The sequence below is a fragment of the Ailuropoda melanoleuca genome, chromosome 12 (genome assembly GCF_002007445.2).
Source record: "Ailuropoda melanoleuca isolate Jingjing chromosome 12, ASM200744v2, whole genome shotgun sequence".
Lineage (NCBI taxonomy): Eukaryota > Metazoa > Chordata > Mammalia > Carnivora > Ursidae > Ailuropoda > Ailuropoda melanoleuca.
In genome coordinates, this window is record NC_048229.1 from 69,507,406 (window position 1) to 69,534,321 (window position 26,916).

Below are 26,916 nucleotides of genomic sequence, written 5' to 3' on the forward strand. Positions count from 1 at the left end.
GATTATCTCGGTCACACTCCTGCCGCCGCCAAACTTGGAGAAAACCTTCAGGCGAGTCCCTACAGCGGCCCTCCCAAGGACTTNGTCTATTCTACTTTCTCTATGAATTTGCCTATTCTAGGTTCTTCATGTAAGTGGAGTTACACAATATTGGCTTAGTTCACTTAGCGTATCTTCAGTGTTCAGCCACGCTGCAGCATGTGTCAGAACTTCATTCTTTTTTTAGCTGGATAATATTGAATCATATGTATATACCACATTTATTTATCCATTCTTTTCTCAATGGGCACTCAGGTGCTTTCTGCTGTTTGGCTATTGTGAATAATGCCACTATGAACATTGATGTACAAGTACCTTTTGGAAACCATATATTGTTAACTAACAGCTAGTTGCTACCACCACGCATATATCAGAATGGCCAAAATCCACAACAGCGACCATAACAAATGCTGGTAAGGATGTGGAGCAACATGAACTCTCATTCACTGCTGGTGGGAATGCAAAATGGCACAGCCACTTTGAAACACACTCCTACCATATGAGCTAGCAATTATACTCCTTAGCACTTACCAAAGAAGCTATTTTATTTCCACACAAAACCCTGCACATTAATGTCTATAGCAGCTTTATTCATAATCGTCAAAACTTGGAAGCAACCATTCAGTAGGTGAATGGATAAATAAATGACAGTACAACCATATAACAGAATATTATTTAGTGGAAAAAGGAAATGAGCCTATTGGGGCACCTGGCTGGCTCCGTCAGTGGCTTGTGCGACTCTTGATCTCAGGGTTGTGAGTTCAAGCCCCACGTTGGGTGTAGAGATCATTTAAAATAAAATAAGAAATCAGCTATCAAGCCATGAAAAGATATACTGGAACCTCTAATGCCTATTTCTAAGTGAAAGAAGCTAATCTGAAAAGGCTACATTCTATATGATTCCAACTATACTAAAGTATGCACGTGTAAATATCAGTGTGTTCCAGGGGTTCAGGGAGAAGGAGAAAGGGATGAATAGAAGGAGCACAGGGGGTGAAAAATTATTCTGTATATTATAGTGGTGGATACATGTCGTTATATGTTATACATTATATATAGGCACATATCAAAATCCATAGAATGTACAGCACCAAGAGTGAATCCTAATGTAAACTATAGACTCTGGGTGACGTGTCAATGTACATTTCATTATAACAAATGTACCACTGTGGGAGGGGATGTTGATAGTGGAGGAGATTATGCATGTGCGGGGGGTGGGGGGTATGGAAATTCTCTGTACCTCTCCTCAAATTTTGCTGTGAACATAAAACTGTGCTAAAAAATAAAGACAAAAGAAGCTAGTTACAGCCCATGATATCTTTATGGCCAGTTTATTTTTTTTAAAGATTTTATTTTTAAGTAATCTCTACACCCAACATGGGGCTCAAACCCATAACCCTGAGATCCAGAGTTGCATGCTCCACGGACTGAGCCAGCTAGGCACCCCTGCCAATTTTATTTTTTAAAAAATCAAAACGGTATGAATTTAATGTTACACACAGTTATCTTTGAAAAATTATAGTTGACATTTACTTTCATACATATTTTCTAATTAGTTATCATAGATTACCTATGTAATCTTTAAAAGCCAGGTTTTTATATTTGGGGTTTGGTGGTGGTTATAACTCATAACCCTTTCTGGGGGAAATGAACAGACACGGGATTATCGCCTCCGCCAGGGATTATCTCGGTCACACTCCTGCCGCCGCCAAACTTGGAGAAAACCTTCAGGCGAGTCCCTACAGCGGCCCTCCCAAGGACTTCTGGGAAATGTAGTCCCGGAGTTCGATAAACCGTCCCTCAGAGGACCCAGGGACAGCGAGCAGCCCTCGTATCTGCGCATGTGCAATGCTGCGAGCGCGCCGGTGGCTGCCCTTCCCCCACCTCCTGCCGCGAGTGGGTGACAGGGCCCCGGTCTCCGCGCGTCTTCGCCGACCCGCACCGTGACCCAGACTAGCACTGAGCCACAAGTGGAGGCTGCGCTCCTCCAGGTATGAGGGGGGCTGCCATGCAGCTCCGCGGGGCCTGGGGGCCGAGGGGTAGGAGATGAGGGATGGGCTCCTGTCCGCGGGGAGTGGGAGCCCAAACTTAGACGACTCGGAGGCGGCGGTGACCCTAGGGGCGGTGTCGGGGGCCGCCCCGCGCTGTCCGCGGCGCGGGGCTGACGGGGCCCGCCTGGCCGGACGTGCGGGGGCGGAGACGGCGGCGAGGGAGGGCGGCGGCGAGGGCTCGCCTTCCTCCCTTTGTCAAGAGAAGCGCCGCCGACCGGCCGCAAGCGTCTCCTGCCGCGCGGGAGCGAGTCCGGAAGCCCGAGCGGGCGCGCGCGTGACCAGGCCCCGAGGGCGCGGGGCGAGGCCGGGGCGGGGCCGGACACACTTGGAGGCGCCCGGAAGCCGCGTGCGGCGTGCCCGGTCCTCGCCAGGTGCAGGGAGGAATGAAAACCCCGGCAAGTTACCTGACGCACACGGCGTGCCAACTGAGAGCTCTGACCGCTTTGCAAAAGCCGTTTTAGCCAGTTCTTCCTCTGACGCTTAGACCTAGCCCGTGACGCCGCTAGTTTCTCGGTTGCAACTGGAGGAAAAACGGAGGCTCACGTGGGTGGAATACCACGGATCATACAGCTGGCCAGCACTTTGTGCGAGTGGCACATATTTTTTCATTTGCCTTTTGATTTCGCTCACAGATAGTTTTGCCATGCAGGCGTTTTGAATCTCTCTGTAGTTGAATTTACTGCTCTTCCCTTGCATGCCGTCCAGAAGCCTTGACCCCTTGGAGATTAGGCAAGTTGACTTATCATTCCCACTCTACTTTAGAATCAGTTGTATTAAAAAATCTGTACTTTTATTATGATCCTATTAATGGCTGCATTTAATTGGGGGGAATGGACTCCTTTATGATGTTGGGTCTTACTGTAGGGCTTCCCAGTGCTGAAGTCCTGTTTTGTTTTGTCCCCCTTAACGGCACTTTATAATCTTAATTACAAAAGTTTGTCATTTTTCTCAACTTTATTCTTATGTAGTGTTTGATTGCTTTTTAAGATGTAATCATTTTTCCATTATTTCATATTTTTTCTTTTGTTTTTGTTGATATTTTCCACTGTTCTTATTTTGCATACTTGGGATTTCTCCCCTTTTTGTTTTTGTGTCCTTAATTATTGTAACTAATGGTTATTTTTATTATTAAAGAATAACTCTTTAATATCTATAGCATCTGTAGTAGTGTCTCCTCTATCATTTTTGATACTGGTAATTGGTGTCCTCCGTTTTTTCTTTTTGGTCAGTTTGGCTAGAGGCTTTTCAACATTAATGATCTTTTCAAATAACCAGCTTTTGGTTTTATTGAATTTCTGTTGTTTTTCTGTTTTGAGTTGTTTTTTTTTTTTTTTTCAAATTTCTATGCTTACCTTTATTATTTCCTTCCTTATGTTTGTTTTGGGTTTAATTTCCTTTTTTCTGATTTCTTGAGGTGGAAGCTGAGGTCATTGATGAAAATCTTTCTTCTTTTTGGATATAAATAATTTAATGCAATGTTTATTTTTTTATTTTTAAAGATTTTATTTATTTGTCAGAGAGAGAGCACAAGCAGGGGAGTGGTAGGCAGACAGAGGGAGAAGCAGTCTCCCCACTTAGCAAGGAGCCCTATGCGGGACTCCATCCCAGGACCCTGGGATCATGACCCCAGCTGAAGGTAGATGCTTAACTGACTGAGCCATCCAGGTGTCCTTAATGCAATATTTATAGTTAATTGTTTAATGCTGTATTACTACTTCAGCTATATCTCACAAGTTTTAATATGTTGTGCTTTCATTTCCATTCAGTTCTATGGTTTTTTAATAAAGCTTTTCTTGTGACTTTTAACCCCTTGGTTATTTAGAAGTCTGTTGTTTAATTTCCAAATATTTGGAAGGAAAGAATTTCCAGATCTCTATTAATTGATTTCTAGTTTAATTCTCTTTCAGTCAAAGAATATACTTTGTTACAAATTTCAGTTCTTTAAAACTTGAGGTTTGTTTTTTTGGCCAAGAATATGATCTATCTTAGGAATTTTTAATATGTACTTTAATGACTCTTGTGCTGTTGATGGTGGAGTCTTCTATAAATATGAAATGGGTCAGGGTGGTTGATAGTGTGGTTCAATTCTTTTGTGTCCTTACTGGTTTTCTGTCTACCTGTTCTGTCACTGAGAAAAGAGTATTGAAGTCTCCACCTGTAATTGTGGATTTATCTATTTTTTTTCTTTCAGTTCTATCAGTTTTTGCTTCTTGTATTTTGAAGTTCTTTTGTTAGGTACATATACATTTAGGATTGTTACCGTCTTCTGGTCATTTGACACATTTATCAGGTGTTACCTATCACAGTGACATAATGTAATTCTCTCTCTCTCTCTCTCTCAATATTCTGAAGTCTACTCTGATATTAATATGATCACTCTAAATTTCTTTTGATTAGTATTTACAAAGCATATTTTTTTCATCCTTTTACTTTTTTTTAAAGATTTTATTTATTCATTCTAGAGAGAAAGGGAGAGAGAAAGAGCCTGTGGGGTAGGGGAGCACAGGGCGAGGGACAAGCAGATTCCATGCTGAGCGTGGAGCCCCATATGGGGCATGATCTCAGGCCCCTGAGATCATGACCTGAGCCAAAACTAAGAGTCAGACACTTAACCAACTGAGCCACCCGTCCTTTTACTTTTGATCTAGCTATGTTTTTATGTTTCAAACTGCTTATAAACAGCACATAGTTTGGCCTTGCTTTTTTTTCTGGTTTGACAACCTCTATCATTTCATTGGTGTATTTATACCAATTATCAGTGTGGTTTGATTAAAATCTTCTGTCTTACAAGTTTTTTCTACTTGTCCTGTTTAATCTTTAGCCCTGTTTTCCTCTTTTTCTGACTACTTTTGGATTAGTGGATACTTTTATAATTGCATTTTTTTTCTCTCCTATTGGCTTATCACTTATACTTCTTAAAAAAATTTTTTTGTGGTGGTTCCAGAGTTTACAATATACATCTGGAGTTAATCACAGTGGACCTTTAAGTAATATTATATTGTGTATGTATAAGATCCTTACAATGGTATACTCCCAATTTCATCATCCCATCTTTTGTGCTGTTGTCATGTACTCTACTTTTACATATGCCATAAGCCCACAAAACTATTTTTTGACAAATCAGTTATCTTTTAGTTTGATTAAAAGTAAGAAAAAGTTTCCTTTGGAGTCATCTTTACTTTAACCATTCCCAGAGATCTTTATTTCTTTGTGTAGATCTAGGGTTTTTTCTAGTATCATATTCCTTCTACCCAAAGAACTACTTTAAGTATTTCTTGTAGTACAAGTCTACTGGTAATGAATTCTCTATGTTTTTGTTCAAAAAGGTTCTGATTTCAGTTTCATTTTTTGAAGGATATATTTGCTGGGTATAGAATACTGGGTTGATAGTTGCCCCTCCCCTTCTTTAAGTACTTTAAAGATGTCACTGCATTATCTTCTGGCTTGTATAGTTACTAATGAGAAATAGCTGTGACTCTGTATCTTGGTCCTTTATATAATGTATCAGTTTCCCTCTGGCTACTTTCAAGACTTTCTCTTTAACCTCAGTTTTCAGTGGTTTGAATATGATGTATTGCATATGGTATGGTTTGGTATTTATCCTGTTTGGATAAATTATTGGAGCTTCTTGGGTCTATAGTTGGTATCATTCCTTTTTTTGGAAAGTTCTCTGTCGTTATGTATTCAAATACTACTTCTGTCCCATTCTCTCTTCTCCTCTTGGTATTCCAATGACATGTTTGTTAGGCTGTTTGATACTGTACTACAGCCTTTGGATTCTCTATTTAATTTTTCATTCTACTCTGTGTTTCATTTGGGTAATTTCTTTTTTTTTTCTTTTAATAGTCTTTGTTTTGTTATGTTAGTCACCATGTAGTACATCATTAGTTTTTGAAGTAGTGTTCATGATTCATTGTTCCATGTAATACGTGCCCTTCTTAATATCCATCACTGGGCTAACCCATCCCCCCACCCCTCAGGGTAATTTCTTTTGACTTGTCTTCAGAATTACTGAAAATTTCCTCAGCTTTATGGAGTCTACTAGTGAACCTGTTGAAGGTGTTCTTTCAACTCTGTTACTGTGCTTTCTGTCTTTTCTGTTAGATTTTTTTTTTTTGCAGTTTTTATCTCAAATTTCCTATTTGTTTATTAATGTCCACCTTTTCCATTAAGGCTTTTAAAATATGAATCATAATTGTTTTAAATTCCCCATCTGATAATTTCATTAGTTGAAGCTTGTGTTGACTGCTCTGTCTCTTGATAGTGGGTTATCTTAGTCTTGCCTTTTCTGGTGTCTCAAAGTTTTTGATTGAAGGTGAGTATTGTCAGCATGATCCTTTCAGTCCCTTCTCTCTCTTTTTTTTTTTTTTTTTTTTTTTAAAGTTTTTTTTATTTATTTGATGGAGAGAGAGACAGCCAGTGAGAGAGAGAACACAAGCAGGGGGAGTGGGAGAAGAAGAAGCAGGCTCCCAGCGGAGGAGCTTGATGTGGGGCTCGATCCCAGAATGCTGGGATCACGCCCTGAGCCGAAGGCAGACGCTTAACGACTGAGCCACCCAGGCGCCCCTCTTTTTTTTTTTTTTTTTAAGATTTATTTAGGTGTACCTGGGTGGCTAAGGCAGTTAAGCATCCAACTCTTGATTTTGGCTCAGGTCGTAATCTCAGGGTCGTGAGATTGAGCCCTGCATTGGGCTCCATGCGCAGCTTGGAGTGTGTTTGGGATTCTCTCTCCCTCTGACCTTATGGCTTGTTCTCTCTTTCAAATAAATAAATATTTTTAAAAAGAATTTATTTATTTTAGAGAAAGAGGCCATGAGTAGGGAAGGAGCAGAGGAAGAGAGAGAGAGCGAATCCTAAAGCAGACTCCCTCCTGAGCACAGAGCCCAACACAGGGCTCAATCCCAGGACCCCGAGATCATGACCTGAGCCAAAATCAAGAGTTGGTTGCTCAATTGACTGAGCCACCCAGGCACCCCCTTTCTGTCCCTTCTGAAGAGGCAAGGGACTATCCCAGTAGGTGGTGTCTTCCCAAGTGATGTGTAAGGCTCTGTAAACAAGTCATTGTAGGGATTCCAAGGCAGGTCAGATCACTAACAATATCTTCCTTTTTTTTTTTCTTCCAGTTCTGCCTTCATAGTTCCCAGGCTTCACCCAAAAACTACAAAAAATGAACAAATCCCAGGTGAGTTGATTATTTTTCCTAACTTTATTTCTCAGTGCATCTGAGGAAGTTTATAAGGACCCAGAAAATGAAATAGAATGGCATTGATGAGTAAAACTCAAGGAAAATATAGTAAGAATGATTGATCAATACCAGCAGCCAAAAAAACAAACAAGTTATCTTGAATTGATTATGAATGTCATCTCCTTGGTTTTCTGGTATTATGTCTGAATAAATTTTATGGACCTTCATATAGATGGTGTTTTGGACAACATCTCCAGACACAATGGGATTATCAGTTTGTGTCTGATTATTTTATATAGCATTCTTACTGCATGTGCAGGATTTTGTGTGTATTTTATTTTTTCAATCAGATTAGCATGATGCTAAAGAATTCAGCACATCTCTAGGTGTGTATTTAAATTCACCCCCAGCCTCCATGAGTTCCACCGTCATTACTTTCTTGCGTAGCTTTCCAGAGTTTACGTGTACATATTTACACAAGTACAAATATAGGTTATAAGACAGCGTATTAATCATGCCAATTTGTTTATATGTGGTTTTTTAAAAGATTTTTTATTTATTTGAGAGGGCGTGTGAGCGAGAGAGAGAACACAATCGGGGGGAATGGCAGAGGGAGAAACAGGCTCCCCACTGAGTAGGGAGCCCGATGTGGGGCTCTATCCCAGGGCCCCGGGGTCATGACCCGAGCTGAAGGCTGGACGCTTAACTAGCTGAGCCACCAAGGCGCCCTATATGAGTTTTATTTTGGTTTTAATTAATAGACTTCATTTTTTTAGAGCAGTTTGAGTTTACAGAAGATGTGAGCAAAAAGTACAGAGTTCCCTCCTTCCACACAGTTTACCCTATTATTAACATTTTGCATTAACGTGGTATACCTGTTACAATTCATGAGCCAATATGGATACTTATTTTATTATTTTTTTTATTAAAGATTTTATTTGTTTATTTGACAGAGATAGAGACAGCCAGCAAGAGAGGGAACACAAGCAGGGGGAGTGGGAGAGGAAGAAGCAGGCTCACAGCAGAGGAGCCTGATGTGGGGCTCGATCCCATAACACCGGGATCACGCCCTGAGCCGAAGGCAGACACTTAACCACTGTGCCACCCAGGTGCCCCCAGTATGGATACTTTAATTAAAATCTATAGTTTACATTAAGATTCATTCTTGCTGTTGTACAGTCTGTGGATTTTTGACAAATATATGACAAGTATCCACCACTATAGTATCCTAGAATAGTTTCCTGGCCTAAAAATCCCTTGTGCTCTTATCTATTCATCCTTCCCTCCCTCTCCCTGATTCCCTGGAAAGCACTGATCTTTTTACTGTTTGCATAGTTTTGCTTTTCCCAGAATGTCATATAGTTGGAATCATATGGTATATAACCATTAGTTTCTTTCACTTAGAAATATGCATTTGAGGTTCCTGTATATCTTTTCATGGCATGATAGATCATTTCTTTTTACCACTGAATATTCTGTTATATGGATGTACTGCCATTTATCCATCCATTCACCTATTGAATGGTTGCTTCCAAGTTTTGACAGTTATGACAGCTGCTACAAACATTCATGTGCCGGAGATAAAGTAACTTACTTGAGTAAGTACTAAGGAGTGTAATTGCTAGATCATTTGGTAAGGGTATGTTTAGTTTTGTAAGAAACTACCAAAGTGTCTTTCAAAGTGTCTGTGCCATTTTGCATTCCCACCAGCAGTGAATGGGAGAGTTCCTGTTGCTCCACATTCTTGTCAGCATTTGGTGCTGTCAGTGTTGTGGATTTTGGCCATTCTGATAGGTGTGTGCCAGTATTTCATTGTAATTTGCAATTCTTTTATGACATGAAGTTGAGCATCTTTTCATATGTTTATTTGCCATCTGTATATTTTCTTTGATGAGGTGTTTATGACGGTCTTTGGCCCATTTTTATTTTATTTTATTTTTTAAGATTTTATTTATTTGACAGAGACAGCCAGCGAGAGAGAGAACACAAGCAGGGGGAGTGGGAGAGGAAGAAGCAGGCTCCCAGCGGAGGAGCCTGATGTGGGGCTTGATCCCAGGACTCTGGGATCATGCCCTGAGCTGAAGGCAGACGCTTAACAACTGCGCCACCCAGGCGCCCCTGGCCCATTTTTAAATCAGGCTGTTTGCTTTCATATTGTTGATTTTTAAGAGTTCTTTTATATATTTTGGATACTAGTCCTTTATCGGGTATATGTTTTGCAAAGATTTTCTGTCTGGCTTGTCTTTTCATTCTCTTGATTTTGTATTTTTATCACTCAATAACATATCTGAAGTCTTTCCATATCAGAACATAGTTTCCCTATTTTTTTTAATTGTGTAATGTAACATATATACAGAGAATATTTAAAGCATTGTCATACTCTTTATACATATTATAACAATGTGTATAATAAGTATGTATGCCTTAAAGAATAATAATAAAATGGGCACCCATGTGTCATACCCAAATTAAGGAATAGAACATTCTCTGGGGTACCTGGGTGGCTCAGTCGGTTAAGCATCTGCCTTCACTCAGGTCATAATCCCAGGGTCCTGGAATCGAGCCCCACATCCGGCTCCCTGCTGAGCGGGGAGCCTCCTTCTCCCTCTCCTCCCTACTCGTGCTCTCTCTCACTCTCTCTCTCTCTCAAATCACTAAGTTAAAAAAAAAAAAAATAGAACATTCTCTGTTCCTTATGATACATTCTCTGATTTACTCCTCCTAGTAGATACCCACTATTTTGATATTTTTGTGAATTATTCCCCTGCTTTCTTTAAAGATATTACAGCTTATCTATATATATCCCTAATCAATGTAAAATTCAATTTTGAGAAACTGTAACTGGAATTTATATTACCATGTTTTGCATAATTTCCTTCTGATTGGTGAGTTCTTTTCTTTTTCTTCCAGACATTAAGATCTAAAGATGTCCTTTTATGCACCCATGTTCTCTTTGCCAAGACTTGGGTGTTTTGGGGGGTTTTAAAAAATTTTATTTTATTTTAATTCAATAGTGTATATTAGTTTCAGAGGTAGAGTTCAGTGATTCATCAGTTGTGTATAACACCCAGTGCTCATGACATCATATATGATCGTTGTCTTTCTCTGATTGATTTATTTGGCTTAGCATAATACCCTCTAGTTCCCTCCACGTAGTTAAAATGGTAAGATTTTGGTTTTCCTGATGGCTGAGTAATATTCCATTGGATAGATATACCACATCTTCTTTATCCATTCATCTGTTGATGGACATCTGGGCTCTTTCTATAGTTTGGACGTTGTGGACATTGCTGCTATAAACATTGGGGTGCAGGTGCCCCTTCACATCACTACATTTGTATCCTTTGGGTAAATACGTTGTTAATCATTGTTTTTTTCAAGTTAAATTAGCCAAGGTTAACTAAAGAGATGTAACCACTCGTGTTATTGATGATAGTCTAAAATGATACCACCTTACTGGGGAGCAGTATGGCAAAAATTATCAAGTAAGCATAAGTCTTCTTGTGTCTAGAAATTTTGCTGGTATTGCACAAAGTTTTCCAGGAGAAGATGAGCTGAATAGAGTCTCTGAGTCATAGTCTGGCTTCAGCTTTTCTGAGTTTCCAAAAATCCCGTTTGGAGAAGTCATTGACAAGGTCATGAGAAACATAGGAAAACATAGGGCTCACATGGTTGGGCCATCTCGCAGGTCAAAGTGTGGATCAGGTATTGAATGTCTGGTAGAAATATAATTAGAGCAAGTGGGTTGCTCTATATTCTTTGCTTCTTAGCTCATTGGTCAACTGCCAACTCTCAGGAGTAGATCAAAGCAGAACACAAAAAGAAGTGAGTGTCCTCATCTGATCCAAGGCAGCCTGGTGTGGAGGGGAGAAATAGATACCATTAGCACATGTTCAAAACAAGTCAAACCAAGTATGGATAAGAATCTGGGCCAGGCTCACCCAGGCATTCTACCCTCAGGTTAAAAAGGTGGTACAATGCAGTAGGCATCTTGTTTATGACAGTCCTCAAAATGCCTGCTTTTGAATCACACTATTCCAATCTATATGACAAGCAGTTTGGTATCAGTAGAGAATCCCTGCCATCCTGCTGTCTCTTTCAAACTTTTCCTAGGGATTTCCTTCAGCTCTGATATTGATCGTTTCTTTGCCCCTTCCCATGTCTTTGTCCTGTTTGCGTTACTATTATATTATTGGAATGCATTCTCCAGTGTCTTCTTAAGAAAGGGTAAGTGAGAGATAAATTTTTTTAGGCATTGCATTTCTGAAAATGTCTTCATTCTTTTGTGATACTTGCTTGATAGATAGTATGAATGTGTATTTGTCCACTTGTTGCTTTAGTTCTGTCTGGTTTTGCTTAATGTAATTTGAAGCTGTGTTACTTAGTGCATGTGCATTTATGATTGTTGTGTCTTCCCGATGGATTTACCCTTCTATCATTTTGGAATGCCCTTCTTTATCTGTGGTTATATAATTACAGCCGTACCTTCCTTTTTATGATTAGTGCTTTTGTGGTATATTTTTTAGGTGGTTTCTGTAGGGATTACAACTTACATACTTTACTAATCTTTTTTTTTTTTTAAAGATTTTATTTATTTATTTGACAGAGAGAGACAGCCAGCAAGAGAGGGAACACAAGCAGGGGGAGTGGGAGAGGAAGAAGCAGGCTCCTAGCAGAGCAGGGTGCCGATGCGGGGCTTGATCCCAGGGTCCTGGGATCATGCCCTGAGCCTAAGGCAGACACCCAATGACTGAGCCACCCAGGCGCCCCTTTACTAATCATTTTGAATTAATACTATACCACCTCTGGGGCGCCTGGGTGGCACAGTGGTTAAGCGTCTGCCTTCGGCTCAGGGCGTGATCCCGGCGTTACGGGATTGAGCCCCAGCTCCTCCGCTATGAGCTTGCTTCTTCCTCTCACTCCCCCTGCTTGTGTTCCCTCTCTCGCTGCCTCTCTCTCTGTCAAATAAATAAATAAAATCTTTTAAAAAATAAAAAATAAATAAATAAAGATGACATTCTGTTTTTGTCTCACTTCTGTGATTTCTATTAAGAAATAAGTCTTCATTTTTTGTTGTTGTTGTTGTTCCCTGAAGGAAAAGGATCTTTTTCTTTAGGCTACTTTTGAGATCTCTTTTTCTCTGGCACTCACCAGTTTGAGTATGATGTATCTAGGTATGATTGTCTTTGCATTTATTCTGCTTGGGCTTTATTGAGTTTTTTAGATTTGTGGTTGATGCCATTACCACATTTGTAAAATCCTCAGCTATTATTCTTCAGATAATGTTTCTGTCCCTTTTTCCCCCCTCTTCTTGTGAGACTACACATTACTCCTTTTTGGTTTTGCTTTCAGCATTTTAAGCAGTAGCACATTAGGTTTTTTGGCCGTACCTCACATTTCTTGTGTTTTGGGTTTTCCTCCATTTTTTTTCCTCTGTTAGTTTCGACATCATCTTATTGGCCTGCCTTCAAGTGCACAGTTCTTGTCTTTTGCCATGTCACGTCTGCTATTAAGTCTATACAAAGAGTTTTTAATTTCAGTTAAAAACTACATTTTGTGGTTCTGTGATGTCCATTTGCTTCTCTTTTGTAGATTCCAGTTCTTTATTGAGATATTCCCATATTTTTATCTACATTATCCATCTTTTTCTCTGTATTTTTTTTTTCTGTTAAGTAAACTCTACCCTCAACATGGGGCTTGAACTCATGACCCCAAGATCAAGAGTCATATGCTCTACAGACTGAACCAGCCAGGCGCCCCTCTCAGTATTCTTTTACATATTACTTTACGGTTAATCTGAAGTCTTAGGTAGTAACTCTAATCCATGGATTATCTCTACATATATACGGTTGACTGTTCATCTCTGTTTTTTGTCTTACCACTTCTTTTTCTGGTTTTTCACATATTTTCTAGCAGTTTTCGTTTACTTGGACGCATGTATAATACATAACTCCCTCTAAAGAACGTTAAATTGTGTTTTGCCAATAATGTAATAACTACCTGGCAGAACAAAACTGTTGTCATCTACTAGTTCACCTAGAGGCTTGCCCTGCCTGCACATATGAGGAACCACCCAGAGATGTCAGGTGAATTTTTATGCAGAATATTAGAGTCCCTTCTCTATGTCTTATCTTCATTACCTTGCCCCCAAATCTCAGTTGCTTTGCAGACCCACGTGCTAATTTTTTTTTTTTCAATGTAGCAACAGTGCCACTTGCTGCTTGGGTTCTATGTCTCTGTGCTACCATTTGGAGAAAATACCTTTAGGGACATTTTTGCTGTATATAGAATTCAAAATCGATATTTTTTTTCGGCGCATTTATCATCATTATGAATGTGGGGCTCCCCTCACGTTCACTGTTCTTTCAATAATTGTAGCCCTGCAATAGTTGCACTCCAATGCCTGCAAATTATTTTATATATTTGTCCAGCTTTTATTGTTGTTATTCTCTCTCAGAATTTTAAAGTGATTGCTTTTTAGTGTTGTAAGCATAAAGTCCAAAGGCCTTTCTGCTTATCAGAATGTGATTGTTCAGTTTTCTCCAGAAACTTGTACACTTTTCTCTTTGTACCCAGTGTTTTAAAATTTTCTGATGATTGTTTTTTAATTCCTGTTTGCGTGATAGCTCATATTTTTTTTCACCTTTTTTGGTTTGATTTTGTGAAGTGTGAAAATGCAGAGAAATACAAATAAAATTGTATTAGGGTTGAGCTACATGAATTTGCAATATTTTTATGTCAAAACATTTGAATGGCATCAATTTCAGTATGGTTCAACCTAATAACTATTAACCTATTATAGTATCCGGTAGTCAAGACTTAACATCTTGGCTTATTTGCTTCAATGTATATACCATGTGTATATATGTAAGTTTTTTTCTTTATGTTACACAGTTCATATGTGAATTCTGTCTCTTACTCTTTCTCACTGTCCTGGTTCTGCTCTCCCTAGCAGGCTGTCACTCCTGGTATTAAGTCGCCTTTTCTTCAATGCTAAAATCCTCTTGACCATTAATGCTTGTCTCCTCACTTTAGAGGTAGCCAGTATTATAAGTTTTGTGCAGGTGTATCCCCTTTTTTTTTCATACTTTTATATGCATTAAATAGAATTTATAGAATTTGGGGGTTGTGGCTTATACATAATGTTGGAATTTTGTTTTAATTTTTTGTTTAATTATTGATTTTTTTAAAGATTTTAAAGATTTTATTTATTTATGTGACAGAGAGACAGCCAGTGAGAGAGGGAGTGGGAGAGGAAGAAGCAGGCTCTTAGGGGAGGAGCCTGATGTGGGGCTCCATCCCAGAACGCAGGGATCACGCCCTGAGCTGAAGGCAGATGCTTAACGACTGTGCCACCCAGGAGCCCCTCTGTGCCTTTTATTTTTAAGCTTTGTTATTTAAGTTTGCCTCTTTTTTTTTTTTTTTAAAGATTTTATTTATTTATTTGACAGAGATAGAGACAGCCAGCGAGAGAGGGAACACAAGCAGGGGGAGTGGGAGAGGAAGAAGCAGGCTCTTAGGGGAGGAGCCTGATGTGGGGCTCGATCCCAGAACGCCGGGATCACGCCCTGAGCCTAAGAGACGCTTAACCGCTGTGCCACCCAGGTGCCCCAAAGTTCGCCTCTTTTAAAAAGTATGTGGTTTTTTGGTTTTTTTTAATTATCTGGGAGCATCTGGGTGGCACAGTTGCTTAAGCGCCAAGCGTCCGACTCTTGGTTTCAGCTCAGGTCATGATCTCAGTGGTGAGATGGAGTCCCATGTAGGACTCTGCACTCAATGTGGAGTCTACTTAGTTTCTCTTTCCATCGCCCTCTGCCCCTCCCCCACCTCTGAAATAAATAAACCTTAAAAAAAACCCTTCTCTGAGGATCTTAACCTTTTATTAAATGTTTATTCTATTTTTGTTTTGGTGACTGATTTTCTTCCTCTTGGCACTTGCAGCACTTTTTTTCCTCTACTGGTCTGTCAAAATATATGTCCGTTCTTTTTTTTTTTTTTCCCCTTAAGATTTTATGTATTTATTTATTTTAGAGAGAGAGTGGGGGAAGAACAGGGAGAGGGAGAAAGATAATCTCAAGCAAATCTCAGGACTCTGAAATCATGACCTGAGCCAAAACCAATAGTTCGACACTTTATCAGTTGAGCCACCCAGGCGCCCCTATTTCCATTCTTTTAAAGGTTTAGCTTACTCTTCTGGTGCTTATATTTTAAACAAAGTTTAAGAAGTTAATCACAATTTGTATTTTCCCCTCAAACACAATACTCTCTCTCTGCTACAACTCCCAGATAGCTAGAATCCAAAAATGAGTTTCAGCTAATTATTTAACACCTCCTTCCCACATCCCATGTATTACTTATTTTAACAACATATTTTGCTGACTTATTTGCTCCCTGATGCTTTTTGCATCCAACTGATTCTTGTTAGATTAAATTGTCTTTATGCTTCACATCATTTTATAGTAATAAAAATACCTAATACTTACATTATTTAGTAACCATAATTTTAGATCAGGTTGTTAAACTAATCCCCATGCACCAAATAGCCTTTAGCCTTCTTTTTGTATGGCCCACAGCTGAGAGTCGTTTTTACACTTTTTTAATGACTAGAAAAAAATCAAAAGAATAGTATTTCATGGTATGAAAATTATATGAAATTCACATTTCAGTGTCCACAAATCAAGTTTTATCGGAACGCAGCAATGCCCATTTGTTTACGTATTTCCTATGCCTGCTGTCACAGTACAGGGGCAGACTTGATTGGTTGTAGTTGAGACTACATGTGGCCTGTAGAATCGAAAACATTTACTACTTAGCTCTTTATAGAAAGTTTGCCAACTCATTTTCCAGTATCTTAAGCACTTTGAAGATATTCTGTTATTTTCTGGCTTACGTTGTTTCTGTTGAAAAGTCAGCTATCGGTTTTATTGTGCCTTTGTAGGTAGTGTATCTTTTTTCTTCTGGGATTTTTAGCAGTTTTATAATGTAAATAAATGTGATTTTCTTTGTATTTGTTCTTCTTGGGGTTAATGGTATTCAGTGGTCTGATGTGTGAGCTGTTTTAGAAAATTCTAAGCCATCGTCTCTTCAAGTATTGTTTTTGTTGCTTTTTGCCTCCTGTACTGGGACTCCAGCTGCAAGTATATTAGGCCTTTTTAGTTTGTCCCATGTGTCTTTTAGTCTTTTTGATGTGTTTCCCATCCTTTGTTCTTTCTCTGTTTGTCTAGGTTCCTTACTGACCTACCCAGTTTTCTCATCATCTTTTTAGATGTGCCTCACTTGCTGTTAAATCCAATTACATATTTTTAAAATGTCTTCTCTAACATTCTTTTTTTTTCCTGTTCAGTTTTACTCTGTGCTGCTCCTTTCTTTTGTGAGAGGTTATGTGGCCCATGACTTAGCCTGGGTGATGATGAGTCACACTGTATGTCTCTACTTACATTATGCTGAAACTGTGGAGATGATTTCACTTATGTTTACTCCATGAAAGGAGTCATTATATCCAGGATGCTGAAAAGCTGACTAACCACTAGCAAAACTGATATCCAGATACAAATATATTGTCAAATACAAATACAGCCAGAATTGAATTAGGAATCATGTAGATTACAAACAATAAAAAGCATTTTTAATGAAGAGACAAGCATACTAGAGCATACATGACCTAAGATATTAGGATTTTAGCAAATATTACCAAAATTTTTACATAATCTGAGTATGAACAATACAGAGACTATATTATTTTGGCTGGTTACTTAGGATGTTGCTATAGGAATTACGTGGCATGTCTCTTCAGGAAGAAGATAATGAAAAACAAAGTTGAATACTCCATTCAATTTAGCATTATTTTGTTTGTGCCTAACGTATACTCATGTACTTTGTGCTAAAAGGAATATAAAGATGATCAAGATATGATTTCTGGTCTAAAAAATTATAGCATCTAGTGGGGAGAGTGGAAGGAATAAGACACATTTAACAGGGGCGCCTGGGTGGCTCAGTCCAGTCAGTTAAGCATCTGCCTTCAGCTCAGGTTGTGATCCCAAGGTCCTGGGATTGAGCCCCACATTGGGCTCCCTGCTCGGTGGGGGGCCTGCTTCTACCCTGCCTGCTGCTCTCACTGCTTATACACTCTCTCTCTCAAAGTCTTAAAAAAAAAAAAAAGACACATTTAACAAAAGAAAGCAAGGCAAAATTTCCACAGGAGACAGAAACAAAATACCCCAGGGTTTAAAACCGAGCAGGGACTCAAAATATGGAAGGATCACATTTAAGTGATCTCAGATGTGATCTTACAGGAAAGATCTTTGCATGGAGAGGACAGCCATGGGAAAGAGGGATGGAAAAGAAATTTGAATGATGAATACTGAGCTAGTCATTGTTTATTAGTTTTCAGTAGATAATGAATGATTGTGTCCAAGATAATCGTGTACTAGAGCTATTCTAGAAAAATGATGTTAGCTTTAGAATGTGGGATAGATGAGAATAAGGGAGACATAAAATAAGAAGAGGCTTTTGTAATAATTGGGGTGGCAGTGGAAATAGTAAGCAAAGGAAAGACTTGAGGGGTTCTCTAGCTTGCTGATCAGGGTGATGACCAGTCTTGCTCTTTGTGTCCCTAGTACTTAGGCCCTTGGAATTTCCTACTGATCCTGTTTTTTGAACTTTAATTTCAGAAGTGATCTGATAATAGGAATAAATATTTACTACTGGGAAAATGTTGGCTCTATGATTGTTGACCCTCCGTGACCTTGATCTCAGGCATGACCCACCACCTGCATTCTCTGCTCCCATGCCAAGTGGCTAGAGAATTGTAGAAGATGTCATGAAATAATGCTGATGAGGCTACCTACAAATTTGTCAGTACAACTCGGTCATTTGTAGTACTCAGACCTTTATGTCATTTGTTTTCTTAGAACTTTTCCCAAGGCTAAGAATGGGAGATGGTGGGAAGTCAGTTAGGGCAAGGATTTTAAAGTTGGCGACAAGTGTAATCTAGATTTTTTTTTTTTTAAGATTTTATTTATTTATTCGACAGAGAGACAGCCAGCCAGTGAGAGAGGGAACACAAGCAGGGGGAGTGGGAGAGGAAGAAGCAGGCTCATAGCGGAGGAGCCTGATGTGGGGCTCGATCCCATAACGCCGGGATCACGCCCTGAGCTGAAGGCAAACGCTCAACCGCTGTGCCACCCAGGCGCCCCTAGATTTTTTTTTTAAAGATTTTATTTATTTATTTATTTGACAGAGAGACAGCCAACGAGAGAGGGAACATAAGCAGGGGGAGTGGGAGAGAAGAAGCAGGCTCCCAGCGGAGGAAGAAGCAGGATCCCAGCGGAGGAGCCTGATGCGGGGCTCGATCCCAGAACGCCGGGATCACGCCCTGGGCTGAAGGCAGACGCTTAACAACTGAGCCATCCAGGCGCCCCTGTAATCTAGATTTTGGAGCTGTGGAATCTTACAGGGACATTGACAGTTGGGAAGAATCACAAAGGCCTAAGGAATCAAAGGTCATAACTGAAGATGAAAGATCATGTAGATTCAGAATAGAGAGAATGTGAATAGGTTAAAGAAGATTCTTGTACTCAAAAGTAAATTGGGAGGTGACAGTTTAGATGTATAGACAGTCCCCAGCATAAGATTGTTTAGCTTATGATTTGTTTACTTTACAGTGTTGAGAAAGCAGTGCACATTCAGTAGAAACTGTACTTGGAATTTTGAACTTTTCTTGGGTTAACAGTATGTGGTAGGATATTCTTGTGATGCTGGGCAGTGGCAGCAAATCGCAGCTCTCAGTCAGCCACACCATCAAGAAGGTGAACAGCCAGTACACTTAAAACCGTTCTTACCCATACAGCCATTCTGCTCATCACTGCTTGTCATTTTCAGTATTGAGTTTAATACATTACATGAAATATTCAGCACTTTGTTATAAAATAAATAGGCTTTGAGTTAGATGATTTTGCCTACATGTCAGCTAATGTCTGTGTTCGGAGCATGTTTAAGGTAGGCTAAGCTGCGTTGTTCAGTGGGTTAGGTGTACTACATGCATTTTCACCTTATGATATTTCCACATTATGATGGGTTTATCAGGATGTAACCCCATCATAAGTCAAGCAAGATCTAACAGTTTGAAGAGTTGAGTAAGGGGTATTAAAAAATGGTCTGCTCTGGATGTCAAATATGCTAGGCACATCTCTACTCATGGCCATGGGCTTTCTCCCCAGAACACCAAATTTATTCCGATGGAAACTATACTATCTTGACAAAAGTCTTTGAAGTCAGTCATGCCTGACATCCCTTTTAATACTATGGTATCAGAATTGTGTTTTATCAACAGTTTTTTGAGTTTTTTGTTGAAGAGTATGGAAAACAGCACTGTGAGGAAAAAGATACAGAGTATTTTCACATTTGATGTTGGAGTCATTTCTAAATTATCATAACTTGAGGGCACCTGGGCAGTCAGTTAAGTGTCTGCCTTCAGCTCAGGTCATGATCCCGGGGTCCTGGGACTGAGTTCTGCAGCGGGCTCCCTGCTCAGCGGGAAGTCCGCTTCTCCCTCTGCGCCTCCGTCTGCTTGTGCTCTCTTGGTTGCGTGCATGCCCGCTCTCTCTCTCGTAAACAAAATCTTCAAAAAAAAAAAAATTTGTTTTTTTAATAATATTTTATTATGTTAGTCACCATACAGTACATCCCTAGTTTTTGATGTAAAGTTCGATGATTCATTACTTGCATATAACACTCACTGCACCATGCAATACGTGCCCTCCTTAATACCCATCACCAGCCTATCCCATTCCCCCGCCGAAGCCCTCAGTTGAAGAAGGGGGGGGTAAACAGAAGGGGGAATGAACCATGAGAGACTATAGACTCTGGGAAACAAATTTCTTGTTTAAAAAATAAATTATTGTAACTTGAGTCAAAGTAATGTGCCACAGGTTTATCCCCCTTGTTGGTCTGGCAGCCATACAAAAGTTCTTAATGTACCTATCATTTGGCCAAGTGGATGTAAATAAATAAAATCCAGGTAGCCACCATTCAGGCCAAGAAATAGAAATTAGCCAGGTTTCTTGGAGCTCTTGTGAAATCCTCCCTGTGTAGCTGGAATTAGTTCATTTTCATTGCTTTATAGGACTCCATTGTTTTAATAGACCGCAAAAAATCAATCTTCTATTGATGAATGTTTTTCCAGCTTTGGGCTCTTAATGTAAAATGTGACTGTGAACATTTTTTTCATTTTTTATTGAGGTATAATGACATAGAGGATTATTAGTTTCATGTATACGGTGTAAAGATTTTATTTGATATGGGTATATATTGCTAAACGATCACCACCATGAGTCTGATAAATCCATTACCATACATGTTAGGTTTTTTCCTTGTGATGAGAACTTAGCAACTTTCGAATATGCAATACAATATCGTTAACTGTAGTCACCATCCTGCACATTACATCCCCACATCTTGTCTTATAATTGGACGTTTGTACCTTTTGACCTCCCTTCCCCTATTTTGCCCACTCCCCACCTTCCACTCTGGAAACCAGTCTTTTCTCTGTATCTATGAGCTTGATTGTTTTGGGGTTGTTTTAGTTTCCACATATAGGTGAGATGATATAGTATTTGTCTTTCTGACTTATTTTGCTTAGAATGATACCCTTAAGATCCATCCATGTTTTCACAAGTGACCAGATTTTCTTTCTTAATGTCTGAGTAGATAGTCCATTGTATATATATATATGCCACAACTCCTTTTCCACTTGTCAATCCTTGGACACATAGGTTGTTTCCATATCTTGGGTATTGTAAATAAGGCTGCGGTGAATGTGGGAGTGCATTTATCTTTTTTTTTTAATATTTATTTTTGTGAGAGTGCGTGAACGATTGGGGGGGATGGGTACAGGGAGAGGCAGACTCCCCGCTGAGCAGGGAACCCAATGCTGGACTCCATCCTAGGACCCTGAGATCATGAGGTGAGCCAAAGGCAAACACTTAACCACCTGAGCCACCCAGGCGCCCTGCATGTATCTTTTCAAGTTAGTGTTTTTTGTTTTCTTTGGATAAATACCCAGAGGTGGAGTTGCTGGATCACGTGGTAGTTCTGTTTTTTGAGGCAGCTTCATACTGTGTTCCTTCGTGGCTGTACCAGTTTACCTCTCCACCAGCAGTGCACGAGAGTTCCCTTTTTTCCACATCCTAGCCAACGTTTATTCCTTATCTTTTTGATAGCAGCCATTCTAACAGGTATGAGGTAATATCTCATTGTGGTTTTGATGTGCATTTCTCTGACGATTAGTGATGTGTTGAGCCATCTTCTCATGTACCTGTTGGCCATATATAGGTCTCTTTGGAAAAATGTCTGTTCAGATCTGCCCATTTTTTAATTGGATAATTTTGCTATTGAGCTCTGAGTTCTTTGTATATCTTGGATATTAACCCCTTCTCAGATGATTTGCAAGTATTTTATCCCATTCAGTAGGTTCCCTTTGCATTTTGTTGGTTTTCTTTCTGTGCAGAAGCTTTTCAGTTTGATGTAGTTCCACTTGTTTATTTTTTTATTTTCTGCCATTTTTATGGCTTGGATATGGTAGAGAGATATCTGTTATGCCTGACATGTCTTAAAACTGGAAGTTCATCTTCTGCCTTTAAATATTTAAACCTTTAATTAACTCTTTACTATTGTCTGGTTTGATACCACAGAAACACCTGTATGAGCATCATCTCTGCACTGGTAACATTGAGTACTTGCTGCATATTTATGTGTTTATCTCCCTGTACGCGTTTTCAGAGAACAGTGACTAGATGTCTGTCAAATATGATAGTGCCAGAGGTATAGGGGAATGTAAATAAATACTTTAACTATTTAAAAAAAAAATTTTTGGAAACATAAAACCATGAAGATGTATAGTTGGTGTTCTCTATAAATTTTCATGGTGAATGACTTTTGTAACAAGGTACGAATAAGTTTTCACATATCCTTTCTACATGATCAAATGTTGGTCATTTCAGAATGAATAGCAATATGCCATTTCAGGGATCTGTTTCATTCACGGATGTGACTGTGGACTTCACTCAGGAGGAATGGGAGCAGCTGGACCCCTCACAGAGGATCCTGTACATGGATGTGATGCTGGAGAACTACAGCAACTTACTGTCAGTGGGTAAGGGCCTCTTTTGGGTGCAGCTCAGTGTCTACCTGCCCTCTATGTATGTGCTCCGTTACCAGAAATTCTCAGCTGCTGAATTAGTGAGTGGTTTTGGCCTTGAGCTTCAGTTGTTAAAGCTGAGAGTGCAGACTCTGAAGTTCTACCTTCTTTATTTTGGGGATTTCTGAAGTCCAAGCAGTTAGGAGCTATGTTCCATTAGCAAGTTATCTGATATTATCAAACCAGATGTGATTTTCAAGCAACAGGAAGAGAAGTATTGATAGCATATTAACAATTGCCAGTTTACAGTTTTCTAGGGAAGATGGCAAAGGAGGGAAGGAGAATCAGAAGCCACTGGAAGTAATATCCTAGGGATTATGAATGGGTTGAAATATTTCAGAATATTTTGAAGAATCAGTTTTCATGTCCCCAAACATTTAGAGATGGCCAAGACCAGATGACCTATATCCCTCAGATCTCAGAATCATACCTCCAACTGTCAGTCTGTCCCTGCTTAACTTTTTTCCTGTTTAACAACTTTTTTGTTTTTCCCTCACACTTAGCATTTGCCTCACCTGTCCTAAACTTTTCTGATTAGTATTCTCAATTTGTCAGAATGGTGACTTTGATATTTTAGGTCATGGAATTGGTATAATAGCCTTAAGGGGAAAAAAAAAATCTTTAAGTGTGATGTCTTTGTCCTAGACACAAATGGCAGCAGGATCACAAGAGTCAGGAATAACCGGGAACACACAGATGAAAATAAAGGTTATTAAAGGTCTAGGTCAAGGTTGGATCTGTTCCTTAGAATTCTTTCAAATAAAAGCAGGGCCAAGACTGGTTTAGAGAAGAAATTCAACATATTAGGAGAAAAATATTTCAGTAGAAAAAAGGAGTGAAACAAATGATTCTGTCACAAGAATCTTGGACCCTTGGCTTAATTTTCTTATTTCCCACAAAATAGGAGTTCTGTATCTTGTCATCCACTTGCAAAAGTCATACTTTAGAGATTTGGATCTTGGCAATAGGATCAGTTCTGCGGACCTGTGAGAAGTGTTGGTTTGAGGAAGTTGTTTGGCAGAGATGAGCAGACCATAGTCATTCAGAGCCTAAGAGGTAGTTGCTAAACTCACGTCAGCCTAGGCTTTTTTCCCTTAATATCTTCATCTGCTCGTTTTCTTGGTCTCTGCTGTTCCGTGTCCTTGAGGACAATTCTGAATCTCCTTTGTCCCCAGACTTGCTTGCCAGCCTTCCCACATCATTTGTGCCCTGTTTGCTGTCCTCTGTTTTTTTATTTCACCTTTTAGGGCCATTTTGTAATCTGGCAATGCTACTTTCGTCCATTGTCAGTTTCCACTTTTTTTGCCAAGGGCTTTTTTTTGTCTTTCAAAGTTTAAGAACTAGGCAAAATTTGCATTGGAGACTTAATAATACTGGAAGACTGGATCCCACATGGTAGAGGCAGCCCCACAATATAACTTTGTGGAGACTTCATATTCTGTAACATTATAGGGAAGGGGCTGACAGAGCGTGTCTCATGTGCTCTCTCCTAGAGGTGTGGAAGGCTGACGACCAGATGGAGAGGGACCACAGAAACCCAGATGAGCAGGCGAGGCCATTTATCATATTTAAGAACCAAACCCCAATGGAGGAAAGAGGTAATCTCTTTGGAAAAACATTTAATCTGAGCACAGATTTCGTTTCTTTAAGGCAAGTACCCTATAAATACGACTTATATGAAAAAACTTTGAAATCGAATTCAGACTTACTTAATAGTAATAGAAACTACATAAGAAAGAGAGCTGATGAGTGTAACGGATTTGGAAAAGCACTCCTCTATCTGAAGCAAGAGAAAACCCATAATGGATTAGAATACTCTGAATATAGCAAAAGTGGAAAAGTCTTTAAAGAAGCCATTTTTAAACATCAGAAAATAAGAAATTTGGTACAACCTTTTATTTGTAATTACTGTGACAAGGCTTTCTCCTTTAAGTCACTCCTCATTAGTCACAAGAGAATACACACTGGAGAAAAACCTTATGAATGTAATGTATGTAAGAAAACCTTCTCTCATAAGGCAAACCTCATTAAACATCAAAGAATTCATACGGGGGAGAAACCCTTTGAATGTATTGAATGCGGAAAAGCTTTCACCCACCAGTCAAACCTCATCGTACACCAGAGAGCACATATGGAGAAGAAGCCCTATGAATGCAGTGATTGTGGCAAGACATTTGCCCAGAAATTTGAACTTACTACACACCAGAGAATTCATACGGGAGAACGACCCTATGAGTGTAATGAATGCGCAAAAACCTTCTTCAAGAAATCCAACCTCATTATACATCAGAAAATTCACACGGGGGAGAAACGCTATGAGTGCAGTGAATGTGGGAAGTCCTTCATCCAGAACTCACAACTGATTATACACATGAGAACTCATACGGGAGAGAAACCCTATGAATGTACTGAATGTGGCAAAACGTTCAGCCAGAGGTCAACCCTTAGATTACATTTGCGAATCCATACAGGAGAGAAACCATATGAGTGTTCTGAATGTGGGAAGGCCTTCAGTAGGAAATCCCGGCTCAGTGTCCATCAGAGAGTTCACCTGGGGGAAAAGCCCTGAGAATGCAGCCAGCCAGGACTGTGGAAAACCCTTCCACCCCAACCGTTCCTGTGGGGGAGAAACTGCACGAACGTACTGAAGGCACATGGAAATTCATAGTGAGATACAATCCATCACATCAGAAAACATGTAAAAACAAACAGGGTCCCCTCAGAACACTGTCATACCCAAAGTGAGAGACGATGCCCAGCTAACGAATATATATCAGCACATATCCAACTGTAAATAGAAATGCTTAGTTGTGTTACAGTGAGCTTTTTAAAATCTTGAATTACTCAAGAATGAAATATTCTGGGCAGCAGCATAAAGGATTAGTCAGTACCAAGGATTAGTCAGTACCTTAGGAATTTAGTGGTTATGTGTGATCCTTAGATCTACACATGTACATTTAACACAGTCACTGGGAGTTTGAAATTCTTGTCCTCTGACAGTTGGGGCACAAATAAGATTTTCCATGCTAAACATCACGTGTTTTTCAGTACCTTTCCAAGCCAGTATGCATTCCACATGAAATAGGTAACCGTTCGGGGGCGTGTGGCCTCTGTTTTCTCCCACTGCTCGCTGACGTAGAGAGTCGGTCTGGCCATCGTTATTCTGCTGCCTCTTCAATAAATGAAAGACAATGTTGAAGTTTTAACTTGCTTCTGGGGTTTCTAGAAGCATTCTTCACATCAATCTGTGAGTGAGAATTAAGAGGGGATTTAGCAAGTGAAAGAGCACTGTGGGCCGGTAGGCACTCAGTACATGCCCCAGCTGAAGAGGGCCCCGTCTCTAGTGCACAGTCACTTTGCAGTGGGGTGTTACCTACAAATGCATGTCTTTTAACATAGTGTATAACCCAGAAACTACTCGTACTTTTATTTGTGTGTTTCCCTATTTCTCTTAATATTTTATGAATTGTCTTACAAAAAAAGTAGGATGTGTATGTGGTTCACAAATGTTACATTTTAGACTTTAGAGAAAAAAATTTAAGAAACTGTCAGTAAATGTCTTACTGCTTTTTAAAATGTCCATGTGCACAACACACTTTAGAGATGCGTTTTTGCCACATTCTGTTTAAAGGAGGCATTTCCACTCCCTGAGTTTCACTGTCATCACCCAAAAGCATCTCCCTTTGGAACTCGAGTAAAAGTTAAGCTTTTCCTTTAAAGGTTCACAAACACCTTAGAAGTTAGACTTTTCAGTGATCTTTCCAGATGTTTAACAATTAACCTAAAAAAAAAAAAAAAAGCTTTTTGCATAACTCAGAGGCAAACCATCTTACTATTGATTTCAGATTCCCAAGTTTCTCTCCTGATCAGTCATAAATCACACACTAGATTTGTCACTGGCAACTGTAACTGGCCTTTTTCCTTCCTTGTTTCTGAATGTCATTGATGTGCTGTGACTACATGAATGAGAGTGACTTTCTGAATAGATTTACCAGAACATCTATAGTCCAGTAAGTCTTTGTCTTTCTAAATTGTCATCTTGCTACTACAAGCAAGGAAGCAAGGGAAAGATTCATCTCATACAATGCTGTTAGACAGACATGTGTAAAGTGTGACTCTTAACATTAAGAATACATATACCCTTTAATCCAGGAATCTCACTCCTGGGAATCTATCCCTAAGAAAAAAGTAAAGTGCCAGTACTTAAGATTATATGTTTATCAATGTATATTGTATTTTTTGATAAGGACAAAAATGGAAACAGTGTGTACGACCATCAGTAAGAGAATGATTAAATAAACTGCAGGAAAAATATACCATGGCTGGATGGTATTCCATGGAAAAGAATGTGTAGGAGCAAATGCCTCCAGGTCAGATGAGAAGGGGGCGGGGGAAGAGGGGAGAGAAAGTTTGTGTGTGTACGCCACATTTTTAAAATAAAGATC

General features: G+C 39.5%; 1 protein-coding gene and 1 long non-coding RNA gene across 11 annotated transcripts in view; one reads left to right on the top strand and one right to left on the bottom strand.

Moving 5' to 3' along the window:
• The first annotated feature begins 1,797 nt into the window (after positions 1-1,797).
• Positions 1,798-26,785, top strand: ZFP1 (ZFP1 zinc finger protein). 5 transcript variants are annotated; one of them, XM_034637874.1, is made up of 4 exons: positions 1,798-2,030; positions 7,214-7,272; positions 22,275-22,443; positions 23,965-24,250. In XM_034637874.1, the coding sequence occupies exons 3-4, from the start codon at positions 22,276-22,278 to the stop codon at positions 24,097-24,099; spliced, it is 303 nt and encodes a 100-aa protein (XP_034493765.1). In that variant the 5' UTR covers positions 1,798-2,030; positions 7,214-7,272; position 22,275; the 3' UTR covers positions 24,100-24,250. The 5 variants fall into 5 exon arrangements, with proteins under 5 accessions (XP_034493765.1, XP_011232986.2, XP_019663442.2 ...); XM_011234684.3 differs by having other exon boundaries at positions 1,851-2,030; positions 22,275-22,426; positions 23,965-26,785; XM_019807883.2 differs by having other exon boundaries at positions 1,851-2,030; positions 22,342-22,426; positions 23,965-26,785.
• Positions 10,624-26,916, bottom strand: part of LOC117795107 — a 33,743-nt gene continuing 17,450 nt past the window's right edge. For 4 of the 6 annotated variants that reach the window (XR_004618927.1, XR_004618928.1, XR_004618926.1 and 1 more), the window contains 2 exons: positions 25,523-25,716; positions 19,712-19,894 (listed from right to left, as the gene is read on the bottom strand). This is a non-coding gene — a long non-coding RNA (uncharacterized LOC117795107). Of the gene's footprint in view, positions 11,130-19,711; positions 19,895-25,522; positions 25,717-26,916 lie in introns of those variants that run through there. The other 2 variants (XR_004618930.1, XR_004618929.1) reach the window with 2 other exon arrangements.

Bases quoted from the DNA above. Each gene is read 5' to 3' on its own strand.
- ZFP1 (XM_011234684.3), top strand. From the start codon at position 22,276: ATGAATAGCAATATGCCATTTCAGGGATCTGTTTCATTCACGGATGTG. The intron at 22,427-23,964 runs GTAAGGGCCTCT...GCTCTCTCCTAG, and splicing joins CAGCAACTTACTGTCAGTGG to AGGTGTGGAAGGCTGACGAC.